This window comes from Mustelus asterias, chromosome 11 (genome assembly GCF_964213995.1).
Source record: "Mustelus asterias chromosome 11, sMusAst1.hap1.1, whole genome shotgun sequence".
Classification (NCBI taxonomy): Eukaryota; Metazoa; Chordata; class Chondrichthyes; order Carcharhiniformes; family Triakidae; genus Mustelus; species Mustelus asterias.
In genome coordinates this window covers 101,989,272-102,008,576 of record NC_135811.1, presented here as the reverse complement: position 1 = coordinate 102,008,576, position 19,305 = coordinate 101,989,272, and the positions used below count along the sequence as shown (strand labels likewise).

Below are 19,305 nucleotides of genomic sequence, written 5' to 3'. Positions count from 1 at the left end.
ATTCTCCCTCAGGTGTACCCGAACAAGCGCCAGAGTGTGGCGACGTGGGCATTTTCACAGTAACTTCATTGCAGTGTTAATGTAAGCCTACTTGTGACACTAATAAATAAACAAAACTTTAAAAACTCAAAATTGTTTTAAAAGCCAGTTCCAAAGTACAAATTCCTCAAGTGCAGAAATAAAACTTGCGTTAAAACCTGTTAAGCTCAGGTGCTACTGCCCAAAATTCCTATTTTAAATGTTTTAATCATTGCTGCAATGAGTTTGTTTTTAGACCAAATGGAGATTTCCTGTAATGGGTCACACTCCAAATATTTCAGAAATCTTTGCCTTCCGGCAGTTGTTAGGAAAGCAGAAGGAAAGAGAAAGCAGCACGTCAAGCAGAGAACAAATCCTAAAAATCAGTAGCATAGAAAATTGAAAACTATTACAGCAGAAACTGCGGTAGAATAACCGCACATAATTAAGAAAATCGATATCACAAGAACACCGGCAAGCTGTAAATCTAACTAGCAGAAATAAAGAAAACAGAACCATTAATGATACATAACAAGAGCTAGAAGGGCAGTTAGAAAAGAAAAATTCCGACACACAAATCTAATGTTGAATTTTTATTATAGAACTTGAGCCTCCACAACAGTGAACAGTCAACAACTAGTTGCAGCCAAAACATTGTGTGATTTCCAAGAAGACATTTTCGGGGCTAAAGGGAAATGGAGGGGAAGGTGTACCTGGCAGGCAGATTTTCTCTCTCTCCCTAGTCTTGTAAATTCTGCTGGCCAGCTGGAAGCAGCTCTCCTGGCCTTCCTGGAGTGAAAATTCTGCTGTTGGTGGTTTGCTTGCTAGTACCTAGAGTCTCGCTCTCTCTTTCCCTGGTGTTTTGGGAAGCTATTCTGACTTCAAGCTTGTGTGTGTGTGTATCAAGTGGACTGCAGCATCCAAACAACAGACTAAGTTCCAGCATTACGTGAGCATTTGTATTGTGTGTGTTAAGAAACATATGGCAAGCGTTTTATGGGATTTGTTTGGTTGGAATGGTATTTAGCTGTTAAGGTATCAATATCACAATATCATGTTTTTTTTTCTTATTTGTAATTGGTAAAAGTTGTTGATAATTTTCTTTCTAAACATGTTAACTGTATACTTAAATAAACTGTTTGATCAAAGCTCCCTAGTGGGTCATTTGAATCATACCTGAAGCGAAGCATCTCATGCTTACGCCAGTCAAATTCAAATTGCAAAACTTATGATCCAGGCGGACTTCATAAAACACTTTGGAGTTTCTGACCCGAATTATAATAATTTGATGATCAGCTAGAAGAGCCGAATGGCCTACTCCTAGTTTCTATATTTCTAACTCCTGTCCTTCTGTACAGCGTAAGCAGGGGCAGAGTTAGACACAACGAGTCTGCTAATGGTAGATATCAATCATAAGCAGCATTTTTGATAATCCAACAGTTGAGCCGCTCAAGTCCACAGGTGCGACTGCCAGCTTAAAGAACTGATGGAAACTTAAAAGACCAGTCCTGCTATTTGGCTCAAGATCACTGCAAGCAAATGCCCTGAAGGCCAAAGTAATTTCTGGCCAAGCAGCAGGAAACTTGGCACTGTTCTGTTCTGAACAGATTTAGTAGCCCCAGCACAGACTTGACATGGGGAAGGGAAGAGAAGAAAGGGAAAAGAGCAAAGTGATCAGATAAAATAGAGCTAAGACGTGCAAGTTACAGTTTTGAGAGCACATTAAAACACTACAATTACACAAGAACCTCTTAAGCAAAGCACTTTATGAAAATTGGGTACAGTGAAGAACAAAGAAGGCCAGGCTTCAGAGATCTTTGCTGATTTTCTTGAAGATGACTGATGGAGTTGATAGAGGGAAACCTAATTCCTTTGGAGGGCCCAGAACATTAGTACATAAAAATTAGAGCTAGGCCATTTAGAGGTAATGTAAGAAAGCCGACTCGCTAATTTTTATAGATGCACCATAGAAAGCATTCTTTCCACATGTATCGCAGCTTGGTATAGCTCCTGCTCTGACAGACTGCAATAAACTACAAAGTTGAAGTAAAGTTTATTTATTAGTCACAAGTAAGGCTTACATTACCACTGCAATGAAGTTACTGTGAAATTCCCCTGGTCGCCACACTCTGGCACCTGTTCGGGTACACTGAGGGAGAATTTAGCATGGCAAACTCTTAAAACGTGCAAACGTCATAGTGACCCAACCCGGGTCCCTGGTGCTGTGAGCTAACCACTGTGCTGCCCACACATTGTGAACATAGCCCAGTCGATCACGCAAACCAGCCTCCTATACATTAACACTGTCTACACTTCCTGCTGCCTCAGGGAAGCAGCCAGCATAATCAAAGACCCTAAACACCCCGGACATTCTCTCTTCAACCTTCTTCCGTCGGGAAAAAGATACAAAAGTCTGAGATCACGTACCAACTGACTCAAGAACAGCTTTTTCCCTGCTGCCATCAGACTTTTGAATGGATCTACCATATATTAAGCTGATCTTTTTTTACACCCTAGCTGCAACTCTAACACTATATTCTGCACCCTCTCCTTTCTTTCTCCCCTATGCACTCTATGAACGGTATGTTTTGTCTGTATAGCATGTAGGAAACAATACCTTTCACTGTATCCCAATACATGTGACCATAATAAGTCAAATCAAATAGAGTCAGAGGTTTACAGCATGGAAATAGGCCATTTGGCCCAACTTGCACATGCCACCCTTTTTTTTTTAAAAAACCACTAAGCTAGTCCCATTGCCCGCGTTTGGCCCATATCCCTTTATACCCATCTCACCCATGTAATTGTCTAAATGCTTTTTAAAACACAAATAAATCAAATCTCTTCTTCAAAATCAAAAGTGGTAATCTGGAATGGAGCCTCAAAAAATAAAATAGCTGTCGAGGATCAACTGAAATTGTCAAAATGGAGTTTGATAGATTATTTTAAGGCAAGGGCATTAAGAGAATGAAACGGTGGTTGGTAGACGGGATTACGATACAGATCAGCACAACCTAACCGAGTGGCGGAATACGCTCATGAAACTGAATGACCCGCTCCTGTTCCTATCTCTCTGTTTCTACTCACCAATACTTGAAGCCGTGGGCAGTAGATTGAAAGCTGAATTAAAGTATTGTCTGTAATCTGTCAAAGAAAAACAAAAGTAAATTGAATGCGTGAACATGGGATATTGAAACCTACTGCTTCAATACTTCGGCTTTGAGACGGGGTCAGCAGTTTCAGTGGCTACGCTGCCAATTTTCTGGATGACTTTTCTGGTACAAGGGATAGAGCAATTCTCAAACGTTTTGATAAGTGTTCACATCACTGATTGCAGGAGCATCAAAATGCTAAACATTGCATTACCTTTCCTGAAAACCTTGATATCTTGACTTCATTTATTCTTTGAATAATTCAGTAACAAGAAGTCGACCGCCAGTTTGTGCTGAATTAGCAAAATGGTGGGCAGGGAGGAAAGGGACAATTTCTTTGGGGGAAGGGAGTGGGGTGAATTGCACATTTGAAAAGTAATCATTCGCAGGACGCGAGCTTTGCTGAAGGACCAGCATTTACTGTCTGGAGTTTGACGCAAATGAAAGGTTTACTAGGGCACTTCAGAGGGGGTTTTCTTCCCCAAAGCACATTACTGAACCAGTCGGGCTTTTACAACCATGTTGGCAGCTTTGCGATCATGTTTGCAGGTACCAGCTTTGTATTTGCAGATTTATTTTATTTAAACGGAATTAATATTTTCAACCAATATGACTGAGCCCAATGTTTCCAGCATCGCTAACTGAGCTGCGTAACTACCACACAATCATAGGGGCGGCCCGGTGGTTAGCATTGTTGCCTCACAGCTCCAGGGACCCGCGTTCGATTCCCGTTTGGGGTCAGCGTCTGTGTGGAGTTTGCATGTTCTCCACTTGTCTGCGTGGGTTTCCTCTGGATTCCTCCCACAGTCCAAAGATGTGCAGGTTAGGTTGATTGGGCTCACTAAATTGCCCCTTAGTGTCAGGGGGACTAGCATGGGGTTATGGCCGAGATGGGATTGTGGTCAGTGCAGACATTTGGCCTCTTTCTGCACTGCAGGATTTTATGATCATACCCAATTGGGTTCTTGCTTCCAGCCAAGTCCCATGGAGACTCAGCTTCAAGCTGCCAAATGCATCCTTATTCTGTCCCACTTAGTATGTTGGCATGTTTTGTTCTGCAAAATGGCCCAGCTCTGATACCCTACACAGCACCAGCACCGAATTCCAGGTACCCATCTAAAGAATAGTTACTTGTACGAGTAATATACTCTTGCTAAGAGTCGCAGTCTTCGGAAAAAGGGAGAAAATGGGATGATGTCAGAATGAAAATATCCGACTCGTTACAAGTTGCGCACGACATAAGCTGCGTTTTCAGTAGCAGCTTTGTCTCCACACAAATATGTTGCAAGGAAAAATGAAATTACAATCGGTACAAACAGAATTTTCTATCATTCCACAGATTTTAGTTGAGCTGCCTTTATTTTTCCAGTGTTCTACTGGCCCAACATTTTTGCAATGTTGCAAAAATGGATACATCATAGATTACCCATTCATTGGCCAACAGGTGACTTTACCTTGTTGTATATTGAAACAATTTCACACTGGTTACTATGACTAGGTACTTCAGGAAGTTTGCAATATTCAGTGATAATGTCAGGCTGGAATGAGGTCAATATTATGTATCACGGACCAAGGATTCCATTGGGTCTAACAAACACATTTCCCAGACAAGCAATGGGAGCTATTTTCTTGTTCTTTCATGTGATGTGAGCATTGCTGGCAAGGCCAGCATTTGTTATTCATCCCTAATTGCCTTTGAGGTTCTACAGGAGTTCTATCCAGGATTGGACAGCATGGTTGTTTATTCATTAGAAGCAGAAATTTGTTAAAATTGTATCCTGTGACATGAATGAACTATGACGTGGCGATGCCAGTGTTGGACTGAGGTGGACACAGGAAGAAGTCTCACAACACCAGGTTAAAGTCCAACAGGTTTATTTGGTATCACGAGCATTTGGAGCGCTGCTCCTTCATCAGGTGAGTAGTAGGGGAGACAGTGGCACAGTGACATTGTCACTAGACTAGTATTCCAGAGACCCGGGGCACGATCCGGGGAGCCGGGTTCAAATCCCACCACGGCAGATGGTGAAATTTGAATTCAACCACTCACCTGATGAAGGAGCAGCACTCCGAGCTTGTGATACCAAATAAACCTGTTGGACTTTAACCTGGTGTTGTGAGACTTCCATGAATGAACTAAATATGCTGATTTTTGGTGGCAATTATTGCATTGTTATATTTCATGAAATATATCAAAATATATTTTAAAAGTGCATCTTCAATCATGAATCACAAAATGATGCTCCAAGGTTTTAAGAAAGTATGAAAAATGTACTAACTCAGATGCTGTTAAACAAAGTTTCTATCTCCTGTCATGCCCAGTAAATGCACGGCGTATCCATAACTGGAAACATGGACTGCATTGACTCGAGATTTTCTTGAATTGCTATCTCAAAAATGGACATGAAAAGGCAGCTATGATGGTTGCCAAGAGTCAGGTGACTTTTGCAATTTCTCCAAAAACTGCCTCAAGCATCTAGAAAGTTCCTAATTGAATGACCATGGATAGGTTGCCCCGTTTAATGGGCATACCAAGGCAAAGAAAATCTGTGGAATTCACATCTTCTGTTTTTTGCGGATTTATCCAATTGACTTCCAGATTTCCCGAATTTAATACTTAACAAAAAAGTTAAAACACAAATTAAGTGTAGAGAACCCCATGTTCATTCTTCATTGTGGAGCAATGGCTTCTAACTTCAAATCATTCTGGGTGAACAACGGAAGTATCGATCATGTGACTGAAACTGGCTACAGAAATAAAATCTCATTACCCCAGGAACCAAGGTAAAATTAGGCAGTCTGCAAGCAGCAACTGCAGAGATCACAGCAGAAAGGGGCAGCAATAACTATGCCTTTAAAAACTGCAACATCTCAAGGTCTCCCAGTCTCTTCCTTTTCAAGTCCATCAGTACAGAAACGTGAGCTCCTGGTAGGAATATTGCAAGTAACTAACTTTGTATCCAGATGAAAATCCACCGATTCGGGGAATTTCTTTTTGTTTGTATCTCCAATTCAATCTAATCAAAGTCCAATTCAATCCATTAAGTGATACATTCCAGATCCAAGCTGACAAGACAGGCCTCCCACTTCCTGTCTTGGGCTTGATCTACCTGATCCAAGCTGTTTGGAGCCGGCTTTCTCCAAGGTTTGATCTAATTTGCATCTTAGCCAAAAGGCCGAGATGCCGCTTTTAAAAATTGCTTCAAATGAAGCCTTGGTGTAACCTCATGACTTCAACCAAGTGCAGGACGTCGATACTACACTTGATCTTAGCCACTTAACGTCTTTGGGGAAATGCTGCAACAATTCTCATATACGAATCCAGCTACTGAATCTACCTGGACTACATTTCTTCATTGGGCCTGCAAGGCATACTTTTCCCCAAGGCAAGCTAAACACATGAATTACAAACTGTCCTTTTGTTGTGACTTTTAAACATGTTTGCTTTTGTTTCTTCAGAGTAGAAAGAATGCCAGGCAGGATGTTGGAATGCTTCTCTTGCAGGACATGGGAAGTCAAGGAGACCTCCAGTGTCCCTGACAACGACACCTGCAGGAGGTGCATCCAGCTGCAGCTCCTAACAAACCGCGTTAGGGAACTGGAGCAGGAGCTGGATGACCTCCGGATCATTCGGGAGAATGAGGAGTTTATAGATAGTAGCTTCAGGGAGGCAGTTACGCCAAAGACACAGAGCACAGATAATTGGGTTACCGTCAAGCGAGGGAAAGGGCAGGCAGAGCAGGGTTCCCCTGTGGCCATTCCCCTGCACAACAGGTATACCGATTTGGATACTGTTGTGGGGGATGCCTTACCTGGGGCAAGCTGCAGCAGTCGGATCTCTGGTACTGAGTCTGGTTCTGCAGCACAGAAGGGAGGGTGGAAGAAGAGGAGAGCGGTAGTGATAGAGGACTCGATAGTCAGAGGTACAGACAGGAGGTTCTGTGGTAGTGACAGAGACTCCCGGATGGTTTGTTGCCTCCCGGGTGCCAGGGTCAGGGATGTCTCTGATCGCATGCACAGCGTTCTGAAGTGGGAGGGTGATCAGCCAGATGTCATGGTACACATCGGTACCAATGACATAGGAAGGAAGAGTGAGGAGGTCCTGAAGAGTGAGTATAGAGAGCTTGGTAGGAAGTTAAAAAGCAGGACCCCGAGGGTAGTAATCTCAGGATTGCTATCTGTGCCACGTACCAGTGAGGGTAAGAGTAGGATGCTCGGGCGGATGAACACGTGGCTGAGGAACTGGTGTAGGGGGCAGGGTTTCAGATTTCTAGATCATTGGGACCTCTTCTGGGGCAGGTGGGATCTGTACAAGAGAGACGGGTTACACCTGAACTACAAGGGGACCAATATACTTGCAGGGAGGTTTGCTAGTGTTATTGGGGAGGGTTTAAACTAGATTTGCAGGGGGATGGGAACCAGAGTGCCAGAGCAGATAGTGGAGCGGGGGTGAAAATAAATGATGTTAATAGTTCATGCAAAATCACAAATAGAAGGGTTGTGTGTGGTGGTAATAATCTTCTGAGGTGTGTCTATTTCAATGCCAGGAGTATTGTGAGGAAGGCAGACGAGCTGAGGGCGTGGATTGACACGTGGAATTATGACATTATAGCCATTAGTGAAACTTGGCTACAGGAGGGGCAGGGCTGGCAGCTCAATGTTCCAAGGTTCCGATGTTTCAGACGTGATAGAGGCAGAGGGATGAAGGGTGGGGGGGTGGCATTGCTGGTCAGGGAAAATGTTACAGCAGTGCTCAGGCAGGACAGATTAGAGAGCTTGTCTACCGAGGCCATATGGGTGGAGCTGAGAAACAGGAAAGGTATGACCACATTAATGGGGTTGTATTATAGACCACCCAATAGTCAGCGAGAATTGGAGGAGCAAATCTGTGGAGAGATAGCAGGCAACTACAGGAAACAAAGTTGTGATAGTAGGGGATTTTAATTTTCCACATATAGATTGGGACTCCCATAAAGGTCTAGATGGGTTAGAGTTTGTAAAATGCGTTCAGGAAAATTTTCTAAATCAATATATAGGGGTACCAACTAGAGAGGATGGAATATTAGATCTCCTATTAGGAAACGAGTTAGGACACGTGACAGAAGTGTGTGTAGGGGAACACTTTGGTTCCAGTGATCACAACGCCATTAGTTTCAACTTGATCATGGATAAAGATAGATCTGGTCCTCGGGTTGAGGTCCTAAACTGGAAAAAGGCCAAATTTGAAGAAATGAGAAAGGATCTAAAAAGCGTGGATTGGGACAAGCTGTTCTCTGGCAAGGGTGTGATTGGTAAGTGGGAGGCCTTCAAAGGAGAAATTTTGAGAGTGCAGAGTTTGTATGTTCCTGTCAGGATTAAAGGCAAAGTGAATAAGAATAAGGAATCTTGGTTCTCGAGGGATATTGGAACTCTGATAAAGGAGAAGAGAGAGATGTATGACATGTATAGGCAACACGGAGCAAATAAGATGCTTGATAAGTATAAAAAGCGCAAGAAACTACTTAAGAAAGAAATCAGGAGGGCTAAAAGAAGACATGAGGTTGCTTTGGCAGACAAGGTGAAGGATAATCCTAAGAGCTTCTACAGGTATATTAAGAGCAAAAGAATAGTAAGGGATAAAATTGGTCCTCTTGAAGATCAGAGTGGTTGGCTATGTATGGAACCAAAAGAAATGGGGGAGATATTAAATGGGTTTTTTGCATCCATATTTACTAAGGAAACTGGCATGGAGTCTATGGAAATAAGGCAAACAAGTAGGGAGGTCATGGAACTCATACAGATTAAAGGCGAGGAGATGCTTGCTGTCTTGAGGCAATCAGAGTAGATAAATCCCCAGGACCGGACAGGGTATTCCCTCGGACCTTGAAGGAGACTAGTGTTGAAATTGCAGGGGCCCTGGTAGATATATTTAAAATGTCGGTATCCACGGGAGGGGTGCCGGATGATTGGAGGATAGCTCATGTTGTTCCGTTGTTTAAAAAAGGCTCAAAAAGTAATGCGGGAAATTATAGGCCAGTAAGTTTGACGTCAGTAGTAGGTAAACTATTGGAAGGAGTACTAAGAGATAGGATCTACAAATATTTGGATAGACAGGGACTTATTAGGGAGAGTCAACATGGCTTTGTGCGTGATAGGTCATGTTTAACTAATCTATTAGAGTTTTTCGAGGAGGTTATCAGGAAAGTGGATGAAGGGAAGGCAGTGGATGTTGTCTACATGGACTTCAGTAAGGCCTTTGACAAGGTCCCGCACAGGAGGTTAGTTAGGAAGGTTCAGTCGCTAGGTATACATGGCGAGGTAGTAAATTGGATTAGACATTGGCTCAATGGAAGAAGCCAGAGAGTGGTAGTGGAGGATTGCTTCTCTGAGTGGGGGCCTGTGACTAGTGGTGTGCCACAGGGATCAGTGCTGGGTCCATTGTTGTTTGTCATCTATACCAATGATCTGGAGGATAATGTGGTAAATTGGATCAGCAAATTTGCTGATGATACAAAGATTGGAGGTGTAGTGGACAGTGAGGAAGGTTTTCAAAGCCTGCAGAGGGATTTGGACCAGCTAGAAAAATGGGCTGAAAAATGGCATATGGAGTTTAATCCAGACAAGTGTGAGGTACTGCACTTTGGAAGGACAAACCAAGGTAGAACATACAAGGTAAATGGTAGGACACTGAAGAGTGCAGTAGAACAGAGGGGTCTGGGAATACAGATACATAATTTCCTAAAAGTGGTGTCACAGGTAGATAGGGTCGTAAAGAGTGCTTTTGGTACACTGGCCTTTATAAATCAAAGTATTGAGTATAAGAGTTGGAATGTTATGGTGAGGTTGTACAAGACATTGGTGAGGCCGAATTTAGAGTATTGGCCACCTAATTACAGGAAGGATATTAATAAGGTTGAAAGAGTGCAGAGAAGGTTTATAAGGATGTTGCCGGGACTTGAGAAAGTGAGTTACAGAGAAAGGTTGAATAGGTTAGGACTTTATTCCCTGGAGCGTAGAAGAATGAGGGGAGATTTGATAGAGGTGTATAAAATTATGATGGGTATAGATAGAGTGAATGCAAGCAGGCTTTTCCCACTGAGGCTAGGGGAGAAAAAAACTAGAGGACATGGGTTAAGGGGGAAAAGTTTAAAGGGAATATTAGGGGGGGCTTCTTCACACAGAGAGTGGTGGGAGTGTGGAATGAGCTGCCAGATGAAGTGGTGAATGCGGGCTCACTTTTAACATTTAAGAAAAACTTGGACAGGTACATGGATGAGATGGGTGTGGAGGGATATGGTCCAGGTGCAGGTCAGTGGGACTAGGCAGAAAAATGGTTTGGCACAGACAAGAAGGGCCAAAAGGCCTGTTTCTGTGCTGTAATGTTCTATGGTTCTATGTACTGTTCTCTTTACCTGTATTTTTTCCCCTCGAGCATGTGCACAATGTGGGCAACATAATGTTATACTTTCAGGGTAAATGCATAAATAAATAACCCCCACAAAAGCTATTGGTTATTCAAATTGACCACATGCTCTGGAGTTAAGAAACACATGCACTTCCTTTCCAAAGATACACAGATTACAGACAGCAAGGGAAAGGAATTGGGGTTACAATTCTTGCTTATCCCTGTCCGCAACACTAAGATCTAGGAACCAAAATATGGGAAGTCTGTAGTGGAAAGCATGTTGAGCATCTGCATAGAAAGCCAGATCAGTTTTGTTTGGGTCCCATTGGCCATTTGTCCAAAGAGTACTGGGCTTAATGTAATTGCTTAAAATGCAATGATCATAGAAATTGCATATTTTGTGACTGTGCATGAAATTTTAGATCGAATGCCCCAGTTTAACTGACTTGCTTCTGCATCAGGTGGTTATGGGGTCCAGACAGAGTTTGAATTCAAATAGGCTACCAAGCCAGTGCAGCACCAAAAGAGTGCTGTATTGTTTGCACTGCCATCCTTTGGAAGTTCACCCAAAACCCTGTGCATTTCAATCATTGAGGTCAACACTGAGCATCTCATGGTCAACATCCCTCCCCATGCACCCCCTAATAAAACAGATCTATTGGTCATTCATCTCTGCAGAATGCTGCTGGCACAAAATGGCATCTCTGCTTGCCCATATGAACTTCATTTTGTGAGTTACTTGGAAACGCTTCAGAATGGATGGGAGACTGGTTTGCTGCAGTTCTACACTTCCTGCTGACTCGGAAAAGCAGCCAGCATAACTAAGGACCCCACGCACCCCGGACACACACTCTTCCACCTTCTTCCATCGGGAAAAAAATATATAAAAGTCTGAGGTCAGGTATCAACCGACTCAAGAACAGCTTCTTTCCTGCTGCCATCAGACTTCTGAATGGACCTACCTCGCATTAAGTTGATCTTTCTCTACACCATAGCTATGACTGTAACACTACATTCTGCACTCTCTCCTTTCCTTCTCTATGAACACTATGTTTTGTATAGCAGGGCAGAAACAATACTTGTCACTGTATACTAATACATGCGACAATAATAAATCAGATCAAACATAAGCCCTCCTCCCTAACAAATGCAGGAATTACTTAATTATAGGTACACAATGTGAAGTACTTTGTTACTCATTCAACTATCAAGACCTATCTGCAAATTATGGACATCAATTCTGAATCCTGTTTTCCAGGCTAAAGACATTCTTGTTCATTTCAGCAGCTGCTTGGCAGAGTTTTAAAAGGGTTGAAGGATCAAGGTTTCTCATGTTCAGTTAGATGTAATCTTGACCGCATTGCTTGTGATGCAGATTACGGGGAATAGTTGATGCATCTGATAGCAACACTCTTGTGTTTGGTTTCCACTTGCGATTCTGCAGCTGAAGACAGATCAAGTGTCAGCTACAGCATCCCGATCCCAATCAATTAAGCATTGTAGGTAGCCAGGCATTATTTATTGCGCAAGTACAGTGAGTGGAAGCCGAACACAGAACAATTGCAAGTAAGAGAAGCTAGAATGGGAAAATAACAATATGCTGGTGCACCAGGAGCTATGGGAGCAATGACTTGGCAGGAGTTTGCGGCTGTATTTCTCTTGGGAAACAAAAGAACTTAACTGGGACTTTCCACCCAGGGTAATAAGAGATTTAATGTTGATCTTTGGAGTTATAAATCAGTTCTGACTCCAAAAATAAATTTGTCCCGTGAGGCAGAAGTATCAAGTTTAAGGACAGCACCAGTCAATGATCCCTCCTGGTTGAACTGAATAAAATGAACTGCATCGGATTGTGTGAGAAAAGAAAACCCTAAAGTCAAACCATCAGTAATTAAACCCACGCATAAATAAATCCAAATTTCATTGTTGATTGATTAGGGAACTTGCAGCTTGACATAGAAGATAGGAGCAGGAGGAGGCCATTCGGCCCTTCGAGCCTGCTCCACCATTCATTATGATCATGGCTGATTGACCAAATCAATAACCTTTCCTGCTTTCTCCCCATAACCTTTGATTCCATTCACCCCGAGTATAGTATGTGTATTAAGACGATACGGCATTGTGGCACAGCGGTTAGCACTGCTGCCTCACAGCGCTAGGGACCCAGGTTCAATTCCCAGCTTGGGTCACTGCCCGTGCGGAGTCTGCATGCTCTACCCGTGTCTGTGTGGGTTTCCTCTGGGTGCTCCGGTTTCCTCCCACAGTCCAAAAGATGTGCTTGTTAGGTGCATTGGCCATGCTAAATTCTCCCTCAGTGTTCCCGAACAGGCGCCGGAGTGTGGCGACTGGGGGATTTTCACATTAACTTCTATGCAGAGCCTCATGGTGACTAATAATTAAACATTAAAGTCCAGCTCAGATCGGGACAGCACTGTATTAAGTGCAGCTCTGGGATTGGGCTAAGGGACAGAGGCAAGACCAGCTATCATCCTGCCCCAGTTCCAAAATTTTAACCCTTAACAAAGCAGGCAATACTAAAAACCAGAAGCTATATCCCAGTGGTTCCCAAATTTAGGTCGTGACGTGAGATTTTGGGGTCGAAAGTTCTGAGGCAGCAACGGTGGCTCGGACTAAGCTTTTGACAGCTGCAAGTCCTCTAAATGTTTGGGGGGGTTTTTTCTGTTGGAAGACAGGGCTTGTTAATCTGTTCTAAAATGTCGCTACAACCAAAGCCTGTAAAAACTTGCGTCTTTCTGTTTTTTCAGGGCAAACCGTTTTAATCACCACCCCATTGCCCAAATTTTCACTCTGGGGTCACCACAAAGTCTGAGGCATTGAAATGGGGTCACATCGGGAAAAAGTTTGGGAAATACTTCAATCCATTCCTTGATCAACACGAGGAGAAAAAAAATGTTCCAGCTCATTCCAATTTCTTTTGGTGGGTGAAAAAATAACTTGCTATTGATATGAGCAGAGCCACTGGCTGGAAATTCACATTCGTAGAATATAGGAACAAAAGAGGAGCAAGTTATTCAGCCCCTTAAGCCTGTTCTGCCAAACTAGATTATGGCTGATCACCTACCTCAATGTCATTTTCCCGCACTATCTCCAAATACCTTTGTGTCATTAATCTCCAGAAATCTTTCAATTTCTATGTCTTACACATACTCCAAGATTGAGCTTCCACAGCCCTCTGGGCTAGAGAATTCCAGAGATGCCTCGAGTGAAGAAATTCCTTTTAATCTCAGTCCTAAATGGCTTGCCCCCTATTCAGAGGCGGTGCCCCCTGGCTCTAGACCCAAGCCAGGGGAAAACATCCTTCCTGCATCTACCCCACTGAGCCCTGCTTTTGTATGTTTCAATGAGATTACCTCTCATTCTTCAAAACTCTTCAAGAATACAAGTCCAGTCTCCTCAATCGTTCCTCAGAAGACAATCCTGCCATCCCAGGAATGCCTTTTCTTGGGCAAGGGGGTCAAAACTATACACAATAGTCCAGATAGGGTCTAACTAAGATTCGAAAGCATTTGAAACAAGACATCTTTAACTCCTGCACTTAAATTCCTTTGCACTAAAGCCGAGCATACCATTTGCCTTCCTAATTGCCCGCTGTTACCTGCACGATAGCTTTCAGTGACTCACGTTCAAAGGGACCTGGGTGCCTTTGTTCATCAACACTTCCCAATCTCTCAAGACTCTGCAATTCCCTTCCTCCTACCAAAGTGGATAACCTTACACTCAGCCACATTATTTCATCTGCCATGTTCTTGCCCACTCACTAAGCCTGTCTAAATTCTCTCGAAACCTCTTTGCATCATCCTCAAAACACATGTTCCTACCCCGTTTGTGTCACCCGCAAACTTGGACACATTAAATTTGGTCCCCACATCCAAATCACTGATATAAGCTGTGAACAGTTGGGGCCCCAAGGACTGATCCTTATAGTATCCCACTAGTCACAGCCTGCCATTCGGAGATTGGCCCATTTATTCCTATCCTCTACTTTCCATCTGTTAACCATCCTCAATTCGTGCAGTTAATTCGTCCAGCTAATAGATCTGCAGGTTCTGTTTTCTCTCTCTCTCTCCTCAAGGAGGCATTCGCTCAGATCTAAAATCACTTGGCGTTATTCATCTACGGTGTATGGTCTGTAGCAAAATTGTTGTAATCAGTAGAATCACAATCGCCTTTCATTTCACAGAACAAAAGTTTGTAAAAACTCTGAAAATTCAATCACCTGAACACACTCTTCCAGGTCCATCTTCTCAAGCTCATGGCAATTCTGCAAATAGAAGCAGGCTGTATTAAGGTAAAGACAAAGCACCACCTCCCCTGTCCCCCAGTACGTTTATTCCTCGAGCAGCTTTTCTCTTTTAGGTCCAGAACTGTCTGTAGGACCCGTTGTAGATTTTACACCTAAACGTTGAATACCTTTCAGCAAAACAAAAATTCGAGTGAGTGTAAGAAAAATGTGATCTTTAGGTAACATACAAGGCCGAATTGTCTTACTCCTCTTGGGGCAAGGTGACACTGTTGCAAGTACACCTCTCCCTCAGTCACAGCTTCATCCTGAGCCGTCGCTCCTTTTAACAAACACTTCATTAAGAAAACAGCCTCTGGTGATGCTGATGACTTAATGCACATTGCTCAAGTGTGTATTTTTCAGAGGCTAACCATTTACCCTCCAGGCATCCAAAACATTAATTCAGTGCACAAGGCTACACTTGGGACATCTGTGCACTTACCCGGGCTAATGTCGTAAATCCCACGTCTGTTAACTGTGAACATCTAGCGATCTCTAATATCCTGCAAAACAAAAGCAAAGTCAGTAAGTGGGGGAAAACTCGAGTGACAATCTCACTATTTTGTCCTTTTTGGTCTACTTCTGTGGTTTTGCATCATTACATGTACAAGCGGCGACATTAGAGGTGAATGTTCTATTTAAAAAAAAGTGTTTTGAGATATCATGTCGTCAGCTCAAGTCAATTTGGTTCAAGGGAAATAACAGTTAATGTTTAACAAAATTTCCTTTATTTCCTTTTCTACTGCAAGGTCAGTTATATATTTCTATCCGTAATGATTTTATTTCAGTATTTATGAGATTTCTTTCCTTTTAAATTCAGCAATGTTTGAACTTAGCACCGCGATTCAAGAACAGATCTGACACAGCAAAGCTTTCAGGATCCACTGATCTCAGCTGACAAACTCCCAGTCACTCCAGAAACTGCGAGTCACTCCAGTGAACGTCGTCGATTCGGGACCGAGACAGTCAAAGGGCAAAGCAAAATGTTACGAGAAAGCACAAAATAAAGGGGCACTTCTTTCTTACGGCTGACGTAAATGTAGAACGACAATTATAGTTGTATATTCAGGTGGTTAATTGCACAAGGATGGCACTAAAAGGTCATTACTCAGCTGCTTCTGCCTTATGTGTAGTTAACGGACTGTGCTTACCTAAGTCGAACGCAATTCTGTCCTAATGCATTCAAAATAGCATCGGTGATGTTACTGCAGCCAGAGACACAGAGTGACTGTAATTTATGACATCCTCTGCAAATTGTAATCAGCCCCTCGTCCGTGATTTGCTGTAAAATGACACAAAAACAGTAAGTACTTACAGGTTGTGGCTCAAGTAGTGAAATGACACAATGCTGTCGTAGGCAGTCCTCAACTTTATGATGTTCGAGTTGCGACAAACGCGCTTACAATATTTATAAATTGACACCCCACTTCGTCTTTACGGCATCGGTTTCGACTTCACGACACCACACCAACACGTTCGTACACCCGCACTGACGTTCTGCGCCACCCACTCGCATGGCTGGACAGGTCGAACCGTCTTAATTAGGTTGGAAATGAGCGTTTTATTCTGTTAAATTTTACCATCGCGATTTTAATGCATTTACATGCTTATGTTGTATTGAATGCATGTTCAGACTCGCAGCAGTTCAAGGTTAAACAGGCCAAGCCGTCACATGCCTGACTTGTAGATGGCATGATGTGGAGCTGCCAGCGTTGGACTGGGCTCAGCGCAGTGAGAAGTCACCTGAAGGAGGAGCGACACTCCGAAAGCTTGCGCTACCAAATAAACCTATTGGACTTTAACTTGGTGTTGTGAGACTTCTTATTGTAGATGGCAGACAGGCTTTGAGGAGTCAGGAGGAGAGTGAAATCAAGGATTCTGTCTCTCCTTGATCCTGCAGATTTGATAAAAAGACAAGACAGCTGGTCTGCCACCTCACTGCTGAATGCCAAGCCTCTGACCTGCTCTCACAGCCCAGTTCTGGTTAATGGTAACCCCCCCACAAGGATGTTGGTGAGCGGGGTGGAGTCAGAAATGGTAATGCCCACTGACTGTCAAGAGGCAATGGTTAGATACTCTCTTGTGCCAGGCAAAGACCATCTCCAACGGGTAGCACGAACGTCACTTGCTACTCGTCATTCCAAGCCTGAATTTTATCCATTTCTTGCTGCATAGGGACACCGACTGTTTCAGTATTTGATGATTCATAAGAAGTGGTGGACATACACCAGCGAACATCCCCACTTCTGACCTCATGATGGAGGGATGATCGTTGGTGAAGGTGAAGATAGTTCGGCCTGAGACCCTGGGGCACTCCTGCAGCGATGTATGGGACGAAGGTTATTGGCCTCCATCTTGCTTTCTATTGGGTATGACGCCTCAATTCCCCATGACTCTAATTTTGTTAGACTCATGTCAAATCCGACATTTATGTCAAGGATAGTCTCACTAATCTCACTTAACAGCATGACTGTTATTAAAGGGTTAAAACAGATCCAAATCATATGTTAAAATATTTTAAGTTTGGGTATGAACATTCCACAAAGAATATTTGAAATTAGAAATCTGACTAATAGTTGACAAAATGCAACATTTTTAAGCAAAAGTAAAACACTGCTTCTAGGTAGCCTTCTTTGAAAGAGAAGTTTACAAGATACATTCCTGGAAGAGAAGGGGCAGTGAGTTAAACGCTGGATAAAAGCAAATTACTGCGGATGCTGGAATCTGAAACCAGAAAAGAGAAAATGCTGGAAAATCTCAGCGGGTCTGGCAGCATCTATAAGGAGAGAAAAGAGTTGACGTTTCGAGCCCAGATGACCAGCTTTGACAAAGGGTCGTCTGGACTCGAAACGTCAGCTCCTTTCTCTCCTTACAGATGCTTCCAGACCTGCTGAGATTTTCCAGCATTTTCTCCTTTGGTTTACAAGACACATTTTGCTCTCCGAGAAAACACAGAGTTAATAATGTAGATCATAACTTCCTTGCAAAAGTTGAATTTGTTTCCTGTCTTCCATGAGGTGTACTTACAGAGCACGTCTGTAGGTTCAGTGTGACGAGCTCAGGACAGTGAGCACCGATGTATTTCAGAGCTTCATCTTCGAGCTGCATATGTAGCAAAGAGGTACAAAAAAAATAGTAAATCAATTCAGCCATTGTTAACAAAAGAGAATCAGTGTCAACTAAAATTCAATTACAATAACATGTGTCTCTTTAGTGATTGACGTATCCACCCTTCAGGAAAAAGTGAGCCAAATAAATCTTCATTTTGCTGAGAGAGGGGGAAGGGGGGGGGCCGAGATGGAGAGAGGGGGGGGGGGCCGAGATGGAGAGAGGGGGGGGGGCCGAGATGGAGAGAGGGGGGGGGCCGAGATGGAGAGAGGGGGGGGGCCGAGATGGAGAGAGGGGGGGGGGCCGAGATGGAGAGAGGGGGGGGGCCGAGATGGAGAGAGGGGGGGGCCGAGATGGAGAGAGGGGGGGGGCCGAGATGGAGAGAGGGGGGGGGCCGAGATGGAGAGAGGGGGGGGGCCGAGATGGAGAGAGAGGGGGGCCGAGATGGAGAGAGAGGGGGGGCCGAGATGGAGAGAGGGGGGAGGCCGAGATGGAGAGAGGGGGGGGCCGAGATGGAGAGAGGGGGGGGCCGAGATGGAGAGAGGGGGGGGCCGAGATGGAGAGAGGGGGGGGCCGAAGAGGAGAGGGGGGCCGAAGAGGAGAGGGGGGGCCGAAGAGGAGAGGGGGGGGCGAAGAGGAGAGGGGGGGCCGAAGAGGAGAGGGGGGGCCGAAGAGGAGAGGGGGGGCCGAAGAGGAGAGGGGGGCCGAAGAGGAGAGGGGGGGCCGAAGAGGAGAGGGGGGCCGAAGAGGAGAGGGGGGCCGAAGAGGAGAGGGGGGCCGAAGAGGAGAGAGGGGGCCGAAGAGGAGAGAGGGGGCCGAAGAGGAGAGAGGGGGCCGAAGAGGAGAGAGGGGGCCGAAGAGGAGAGAGGGGGCCGAAGAGGAGAGAGGGGGCCGAAGAGGAGAGAGGGGGCCGAAGAGGAGAGAGGGGGCCGAAGAGGAGAGAGGGGGCCGAAGAGGAGAGAGGGGGCCGAAGAGAGAGAGGGGCGCGAAGAGAGAGAGGGGCGCGAAGAGAGGGAGGGGCGCGAAGAGGAGAGAGGGGCGCGAAGAGAGAGAGGGGCGCGAAGAGAGAGAGGGGCGCGAAGAGAGAGAGAGTGGGGGAAGAGGAAGAGGGGGAAGAGGAAGAGAGGGGGGGAAGAGGAAGAGGGGAGAGAGAGAGAGGGGGGAAGGGCAAGAGAATGAGAGAGAGGGGGGAAGAGAGAGAGAGAGAGAAAGAGGGAGGAGAAAAAAAAAGATGGGCGAATGGGAAAAAGATGCAACAGAGAGAATAAACAGCAGCTGTTGCGGACAACAAATGAAAGAGCTGTCAGGCAGAATGCAGACAGGAGCACATTCTCTGGTCG

The 19,305-nt window shown here is 44.4% G+C and overlaps 1 protein-coding gene across 1 annotated transcript in view; it reads right to left on the bottom strand.

Annotated features, from left to right (window-relative positions):
• The window catches only part of LOC144500743 (F-box/LRR-repeat protein 20-like), a 147,333-nt gene that overhangs the window by 3,534 nt on the left and 124,494 nt on the right, over nucleotides 1-19,305 (bottom strand). The window contains 5 exon segments of the mRNA XM_078224137.1: nucleotides 3,106-3,162; nucleotides 14,792-14,836; nucleotides 15,300-15,360; nucleotides 16,009-16,139; nucleotides 17,885-18,065. Coding sequence (XP_078080263.1) covers nucleotides 3,106-3,162; nucleotides 14,792-14,836; nucleotides 15,300-15,360; nucleotides 16,009-16,139; nucleotides 17,885-18,065 — 475 coding nt within the window.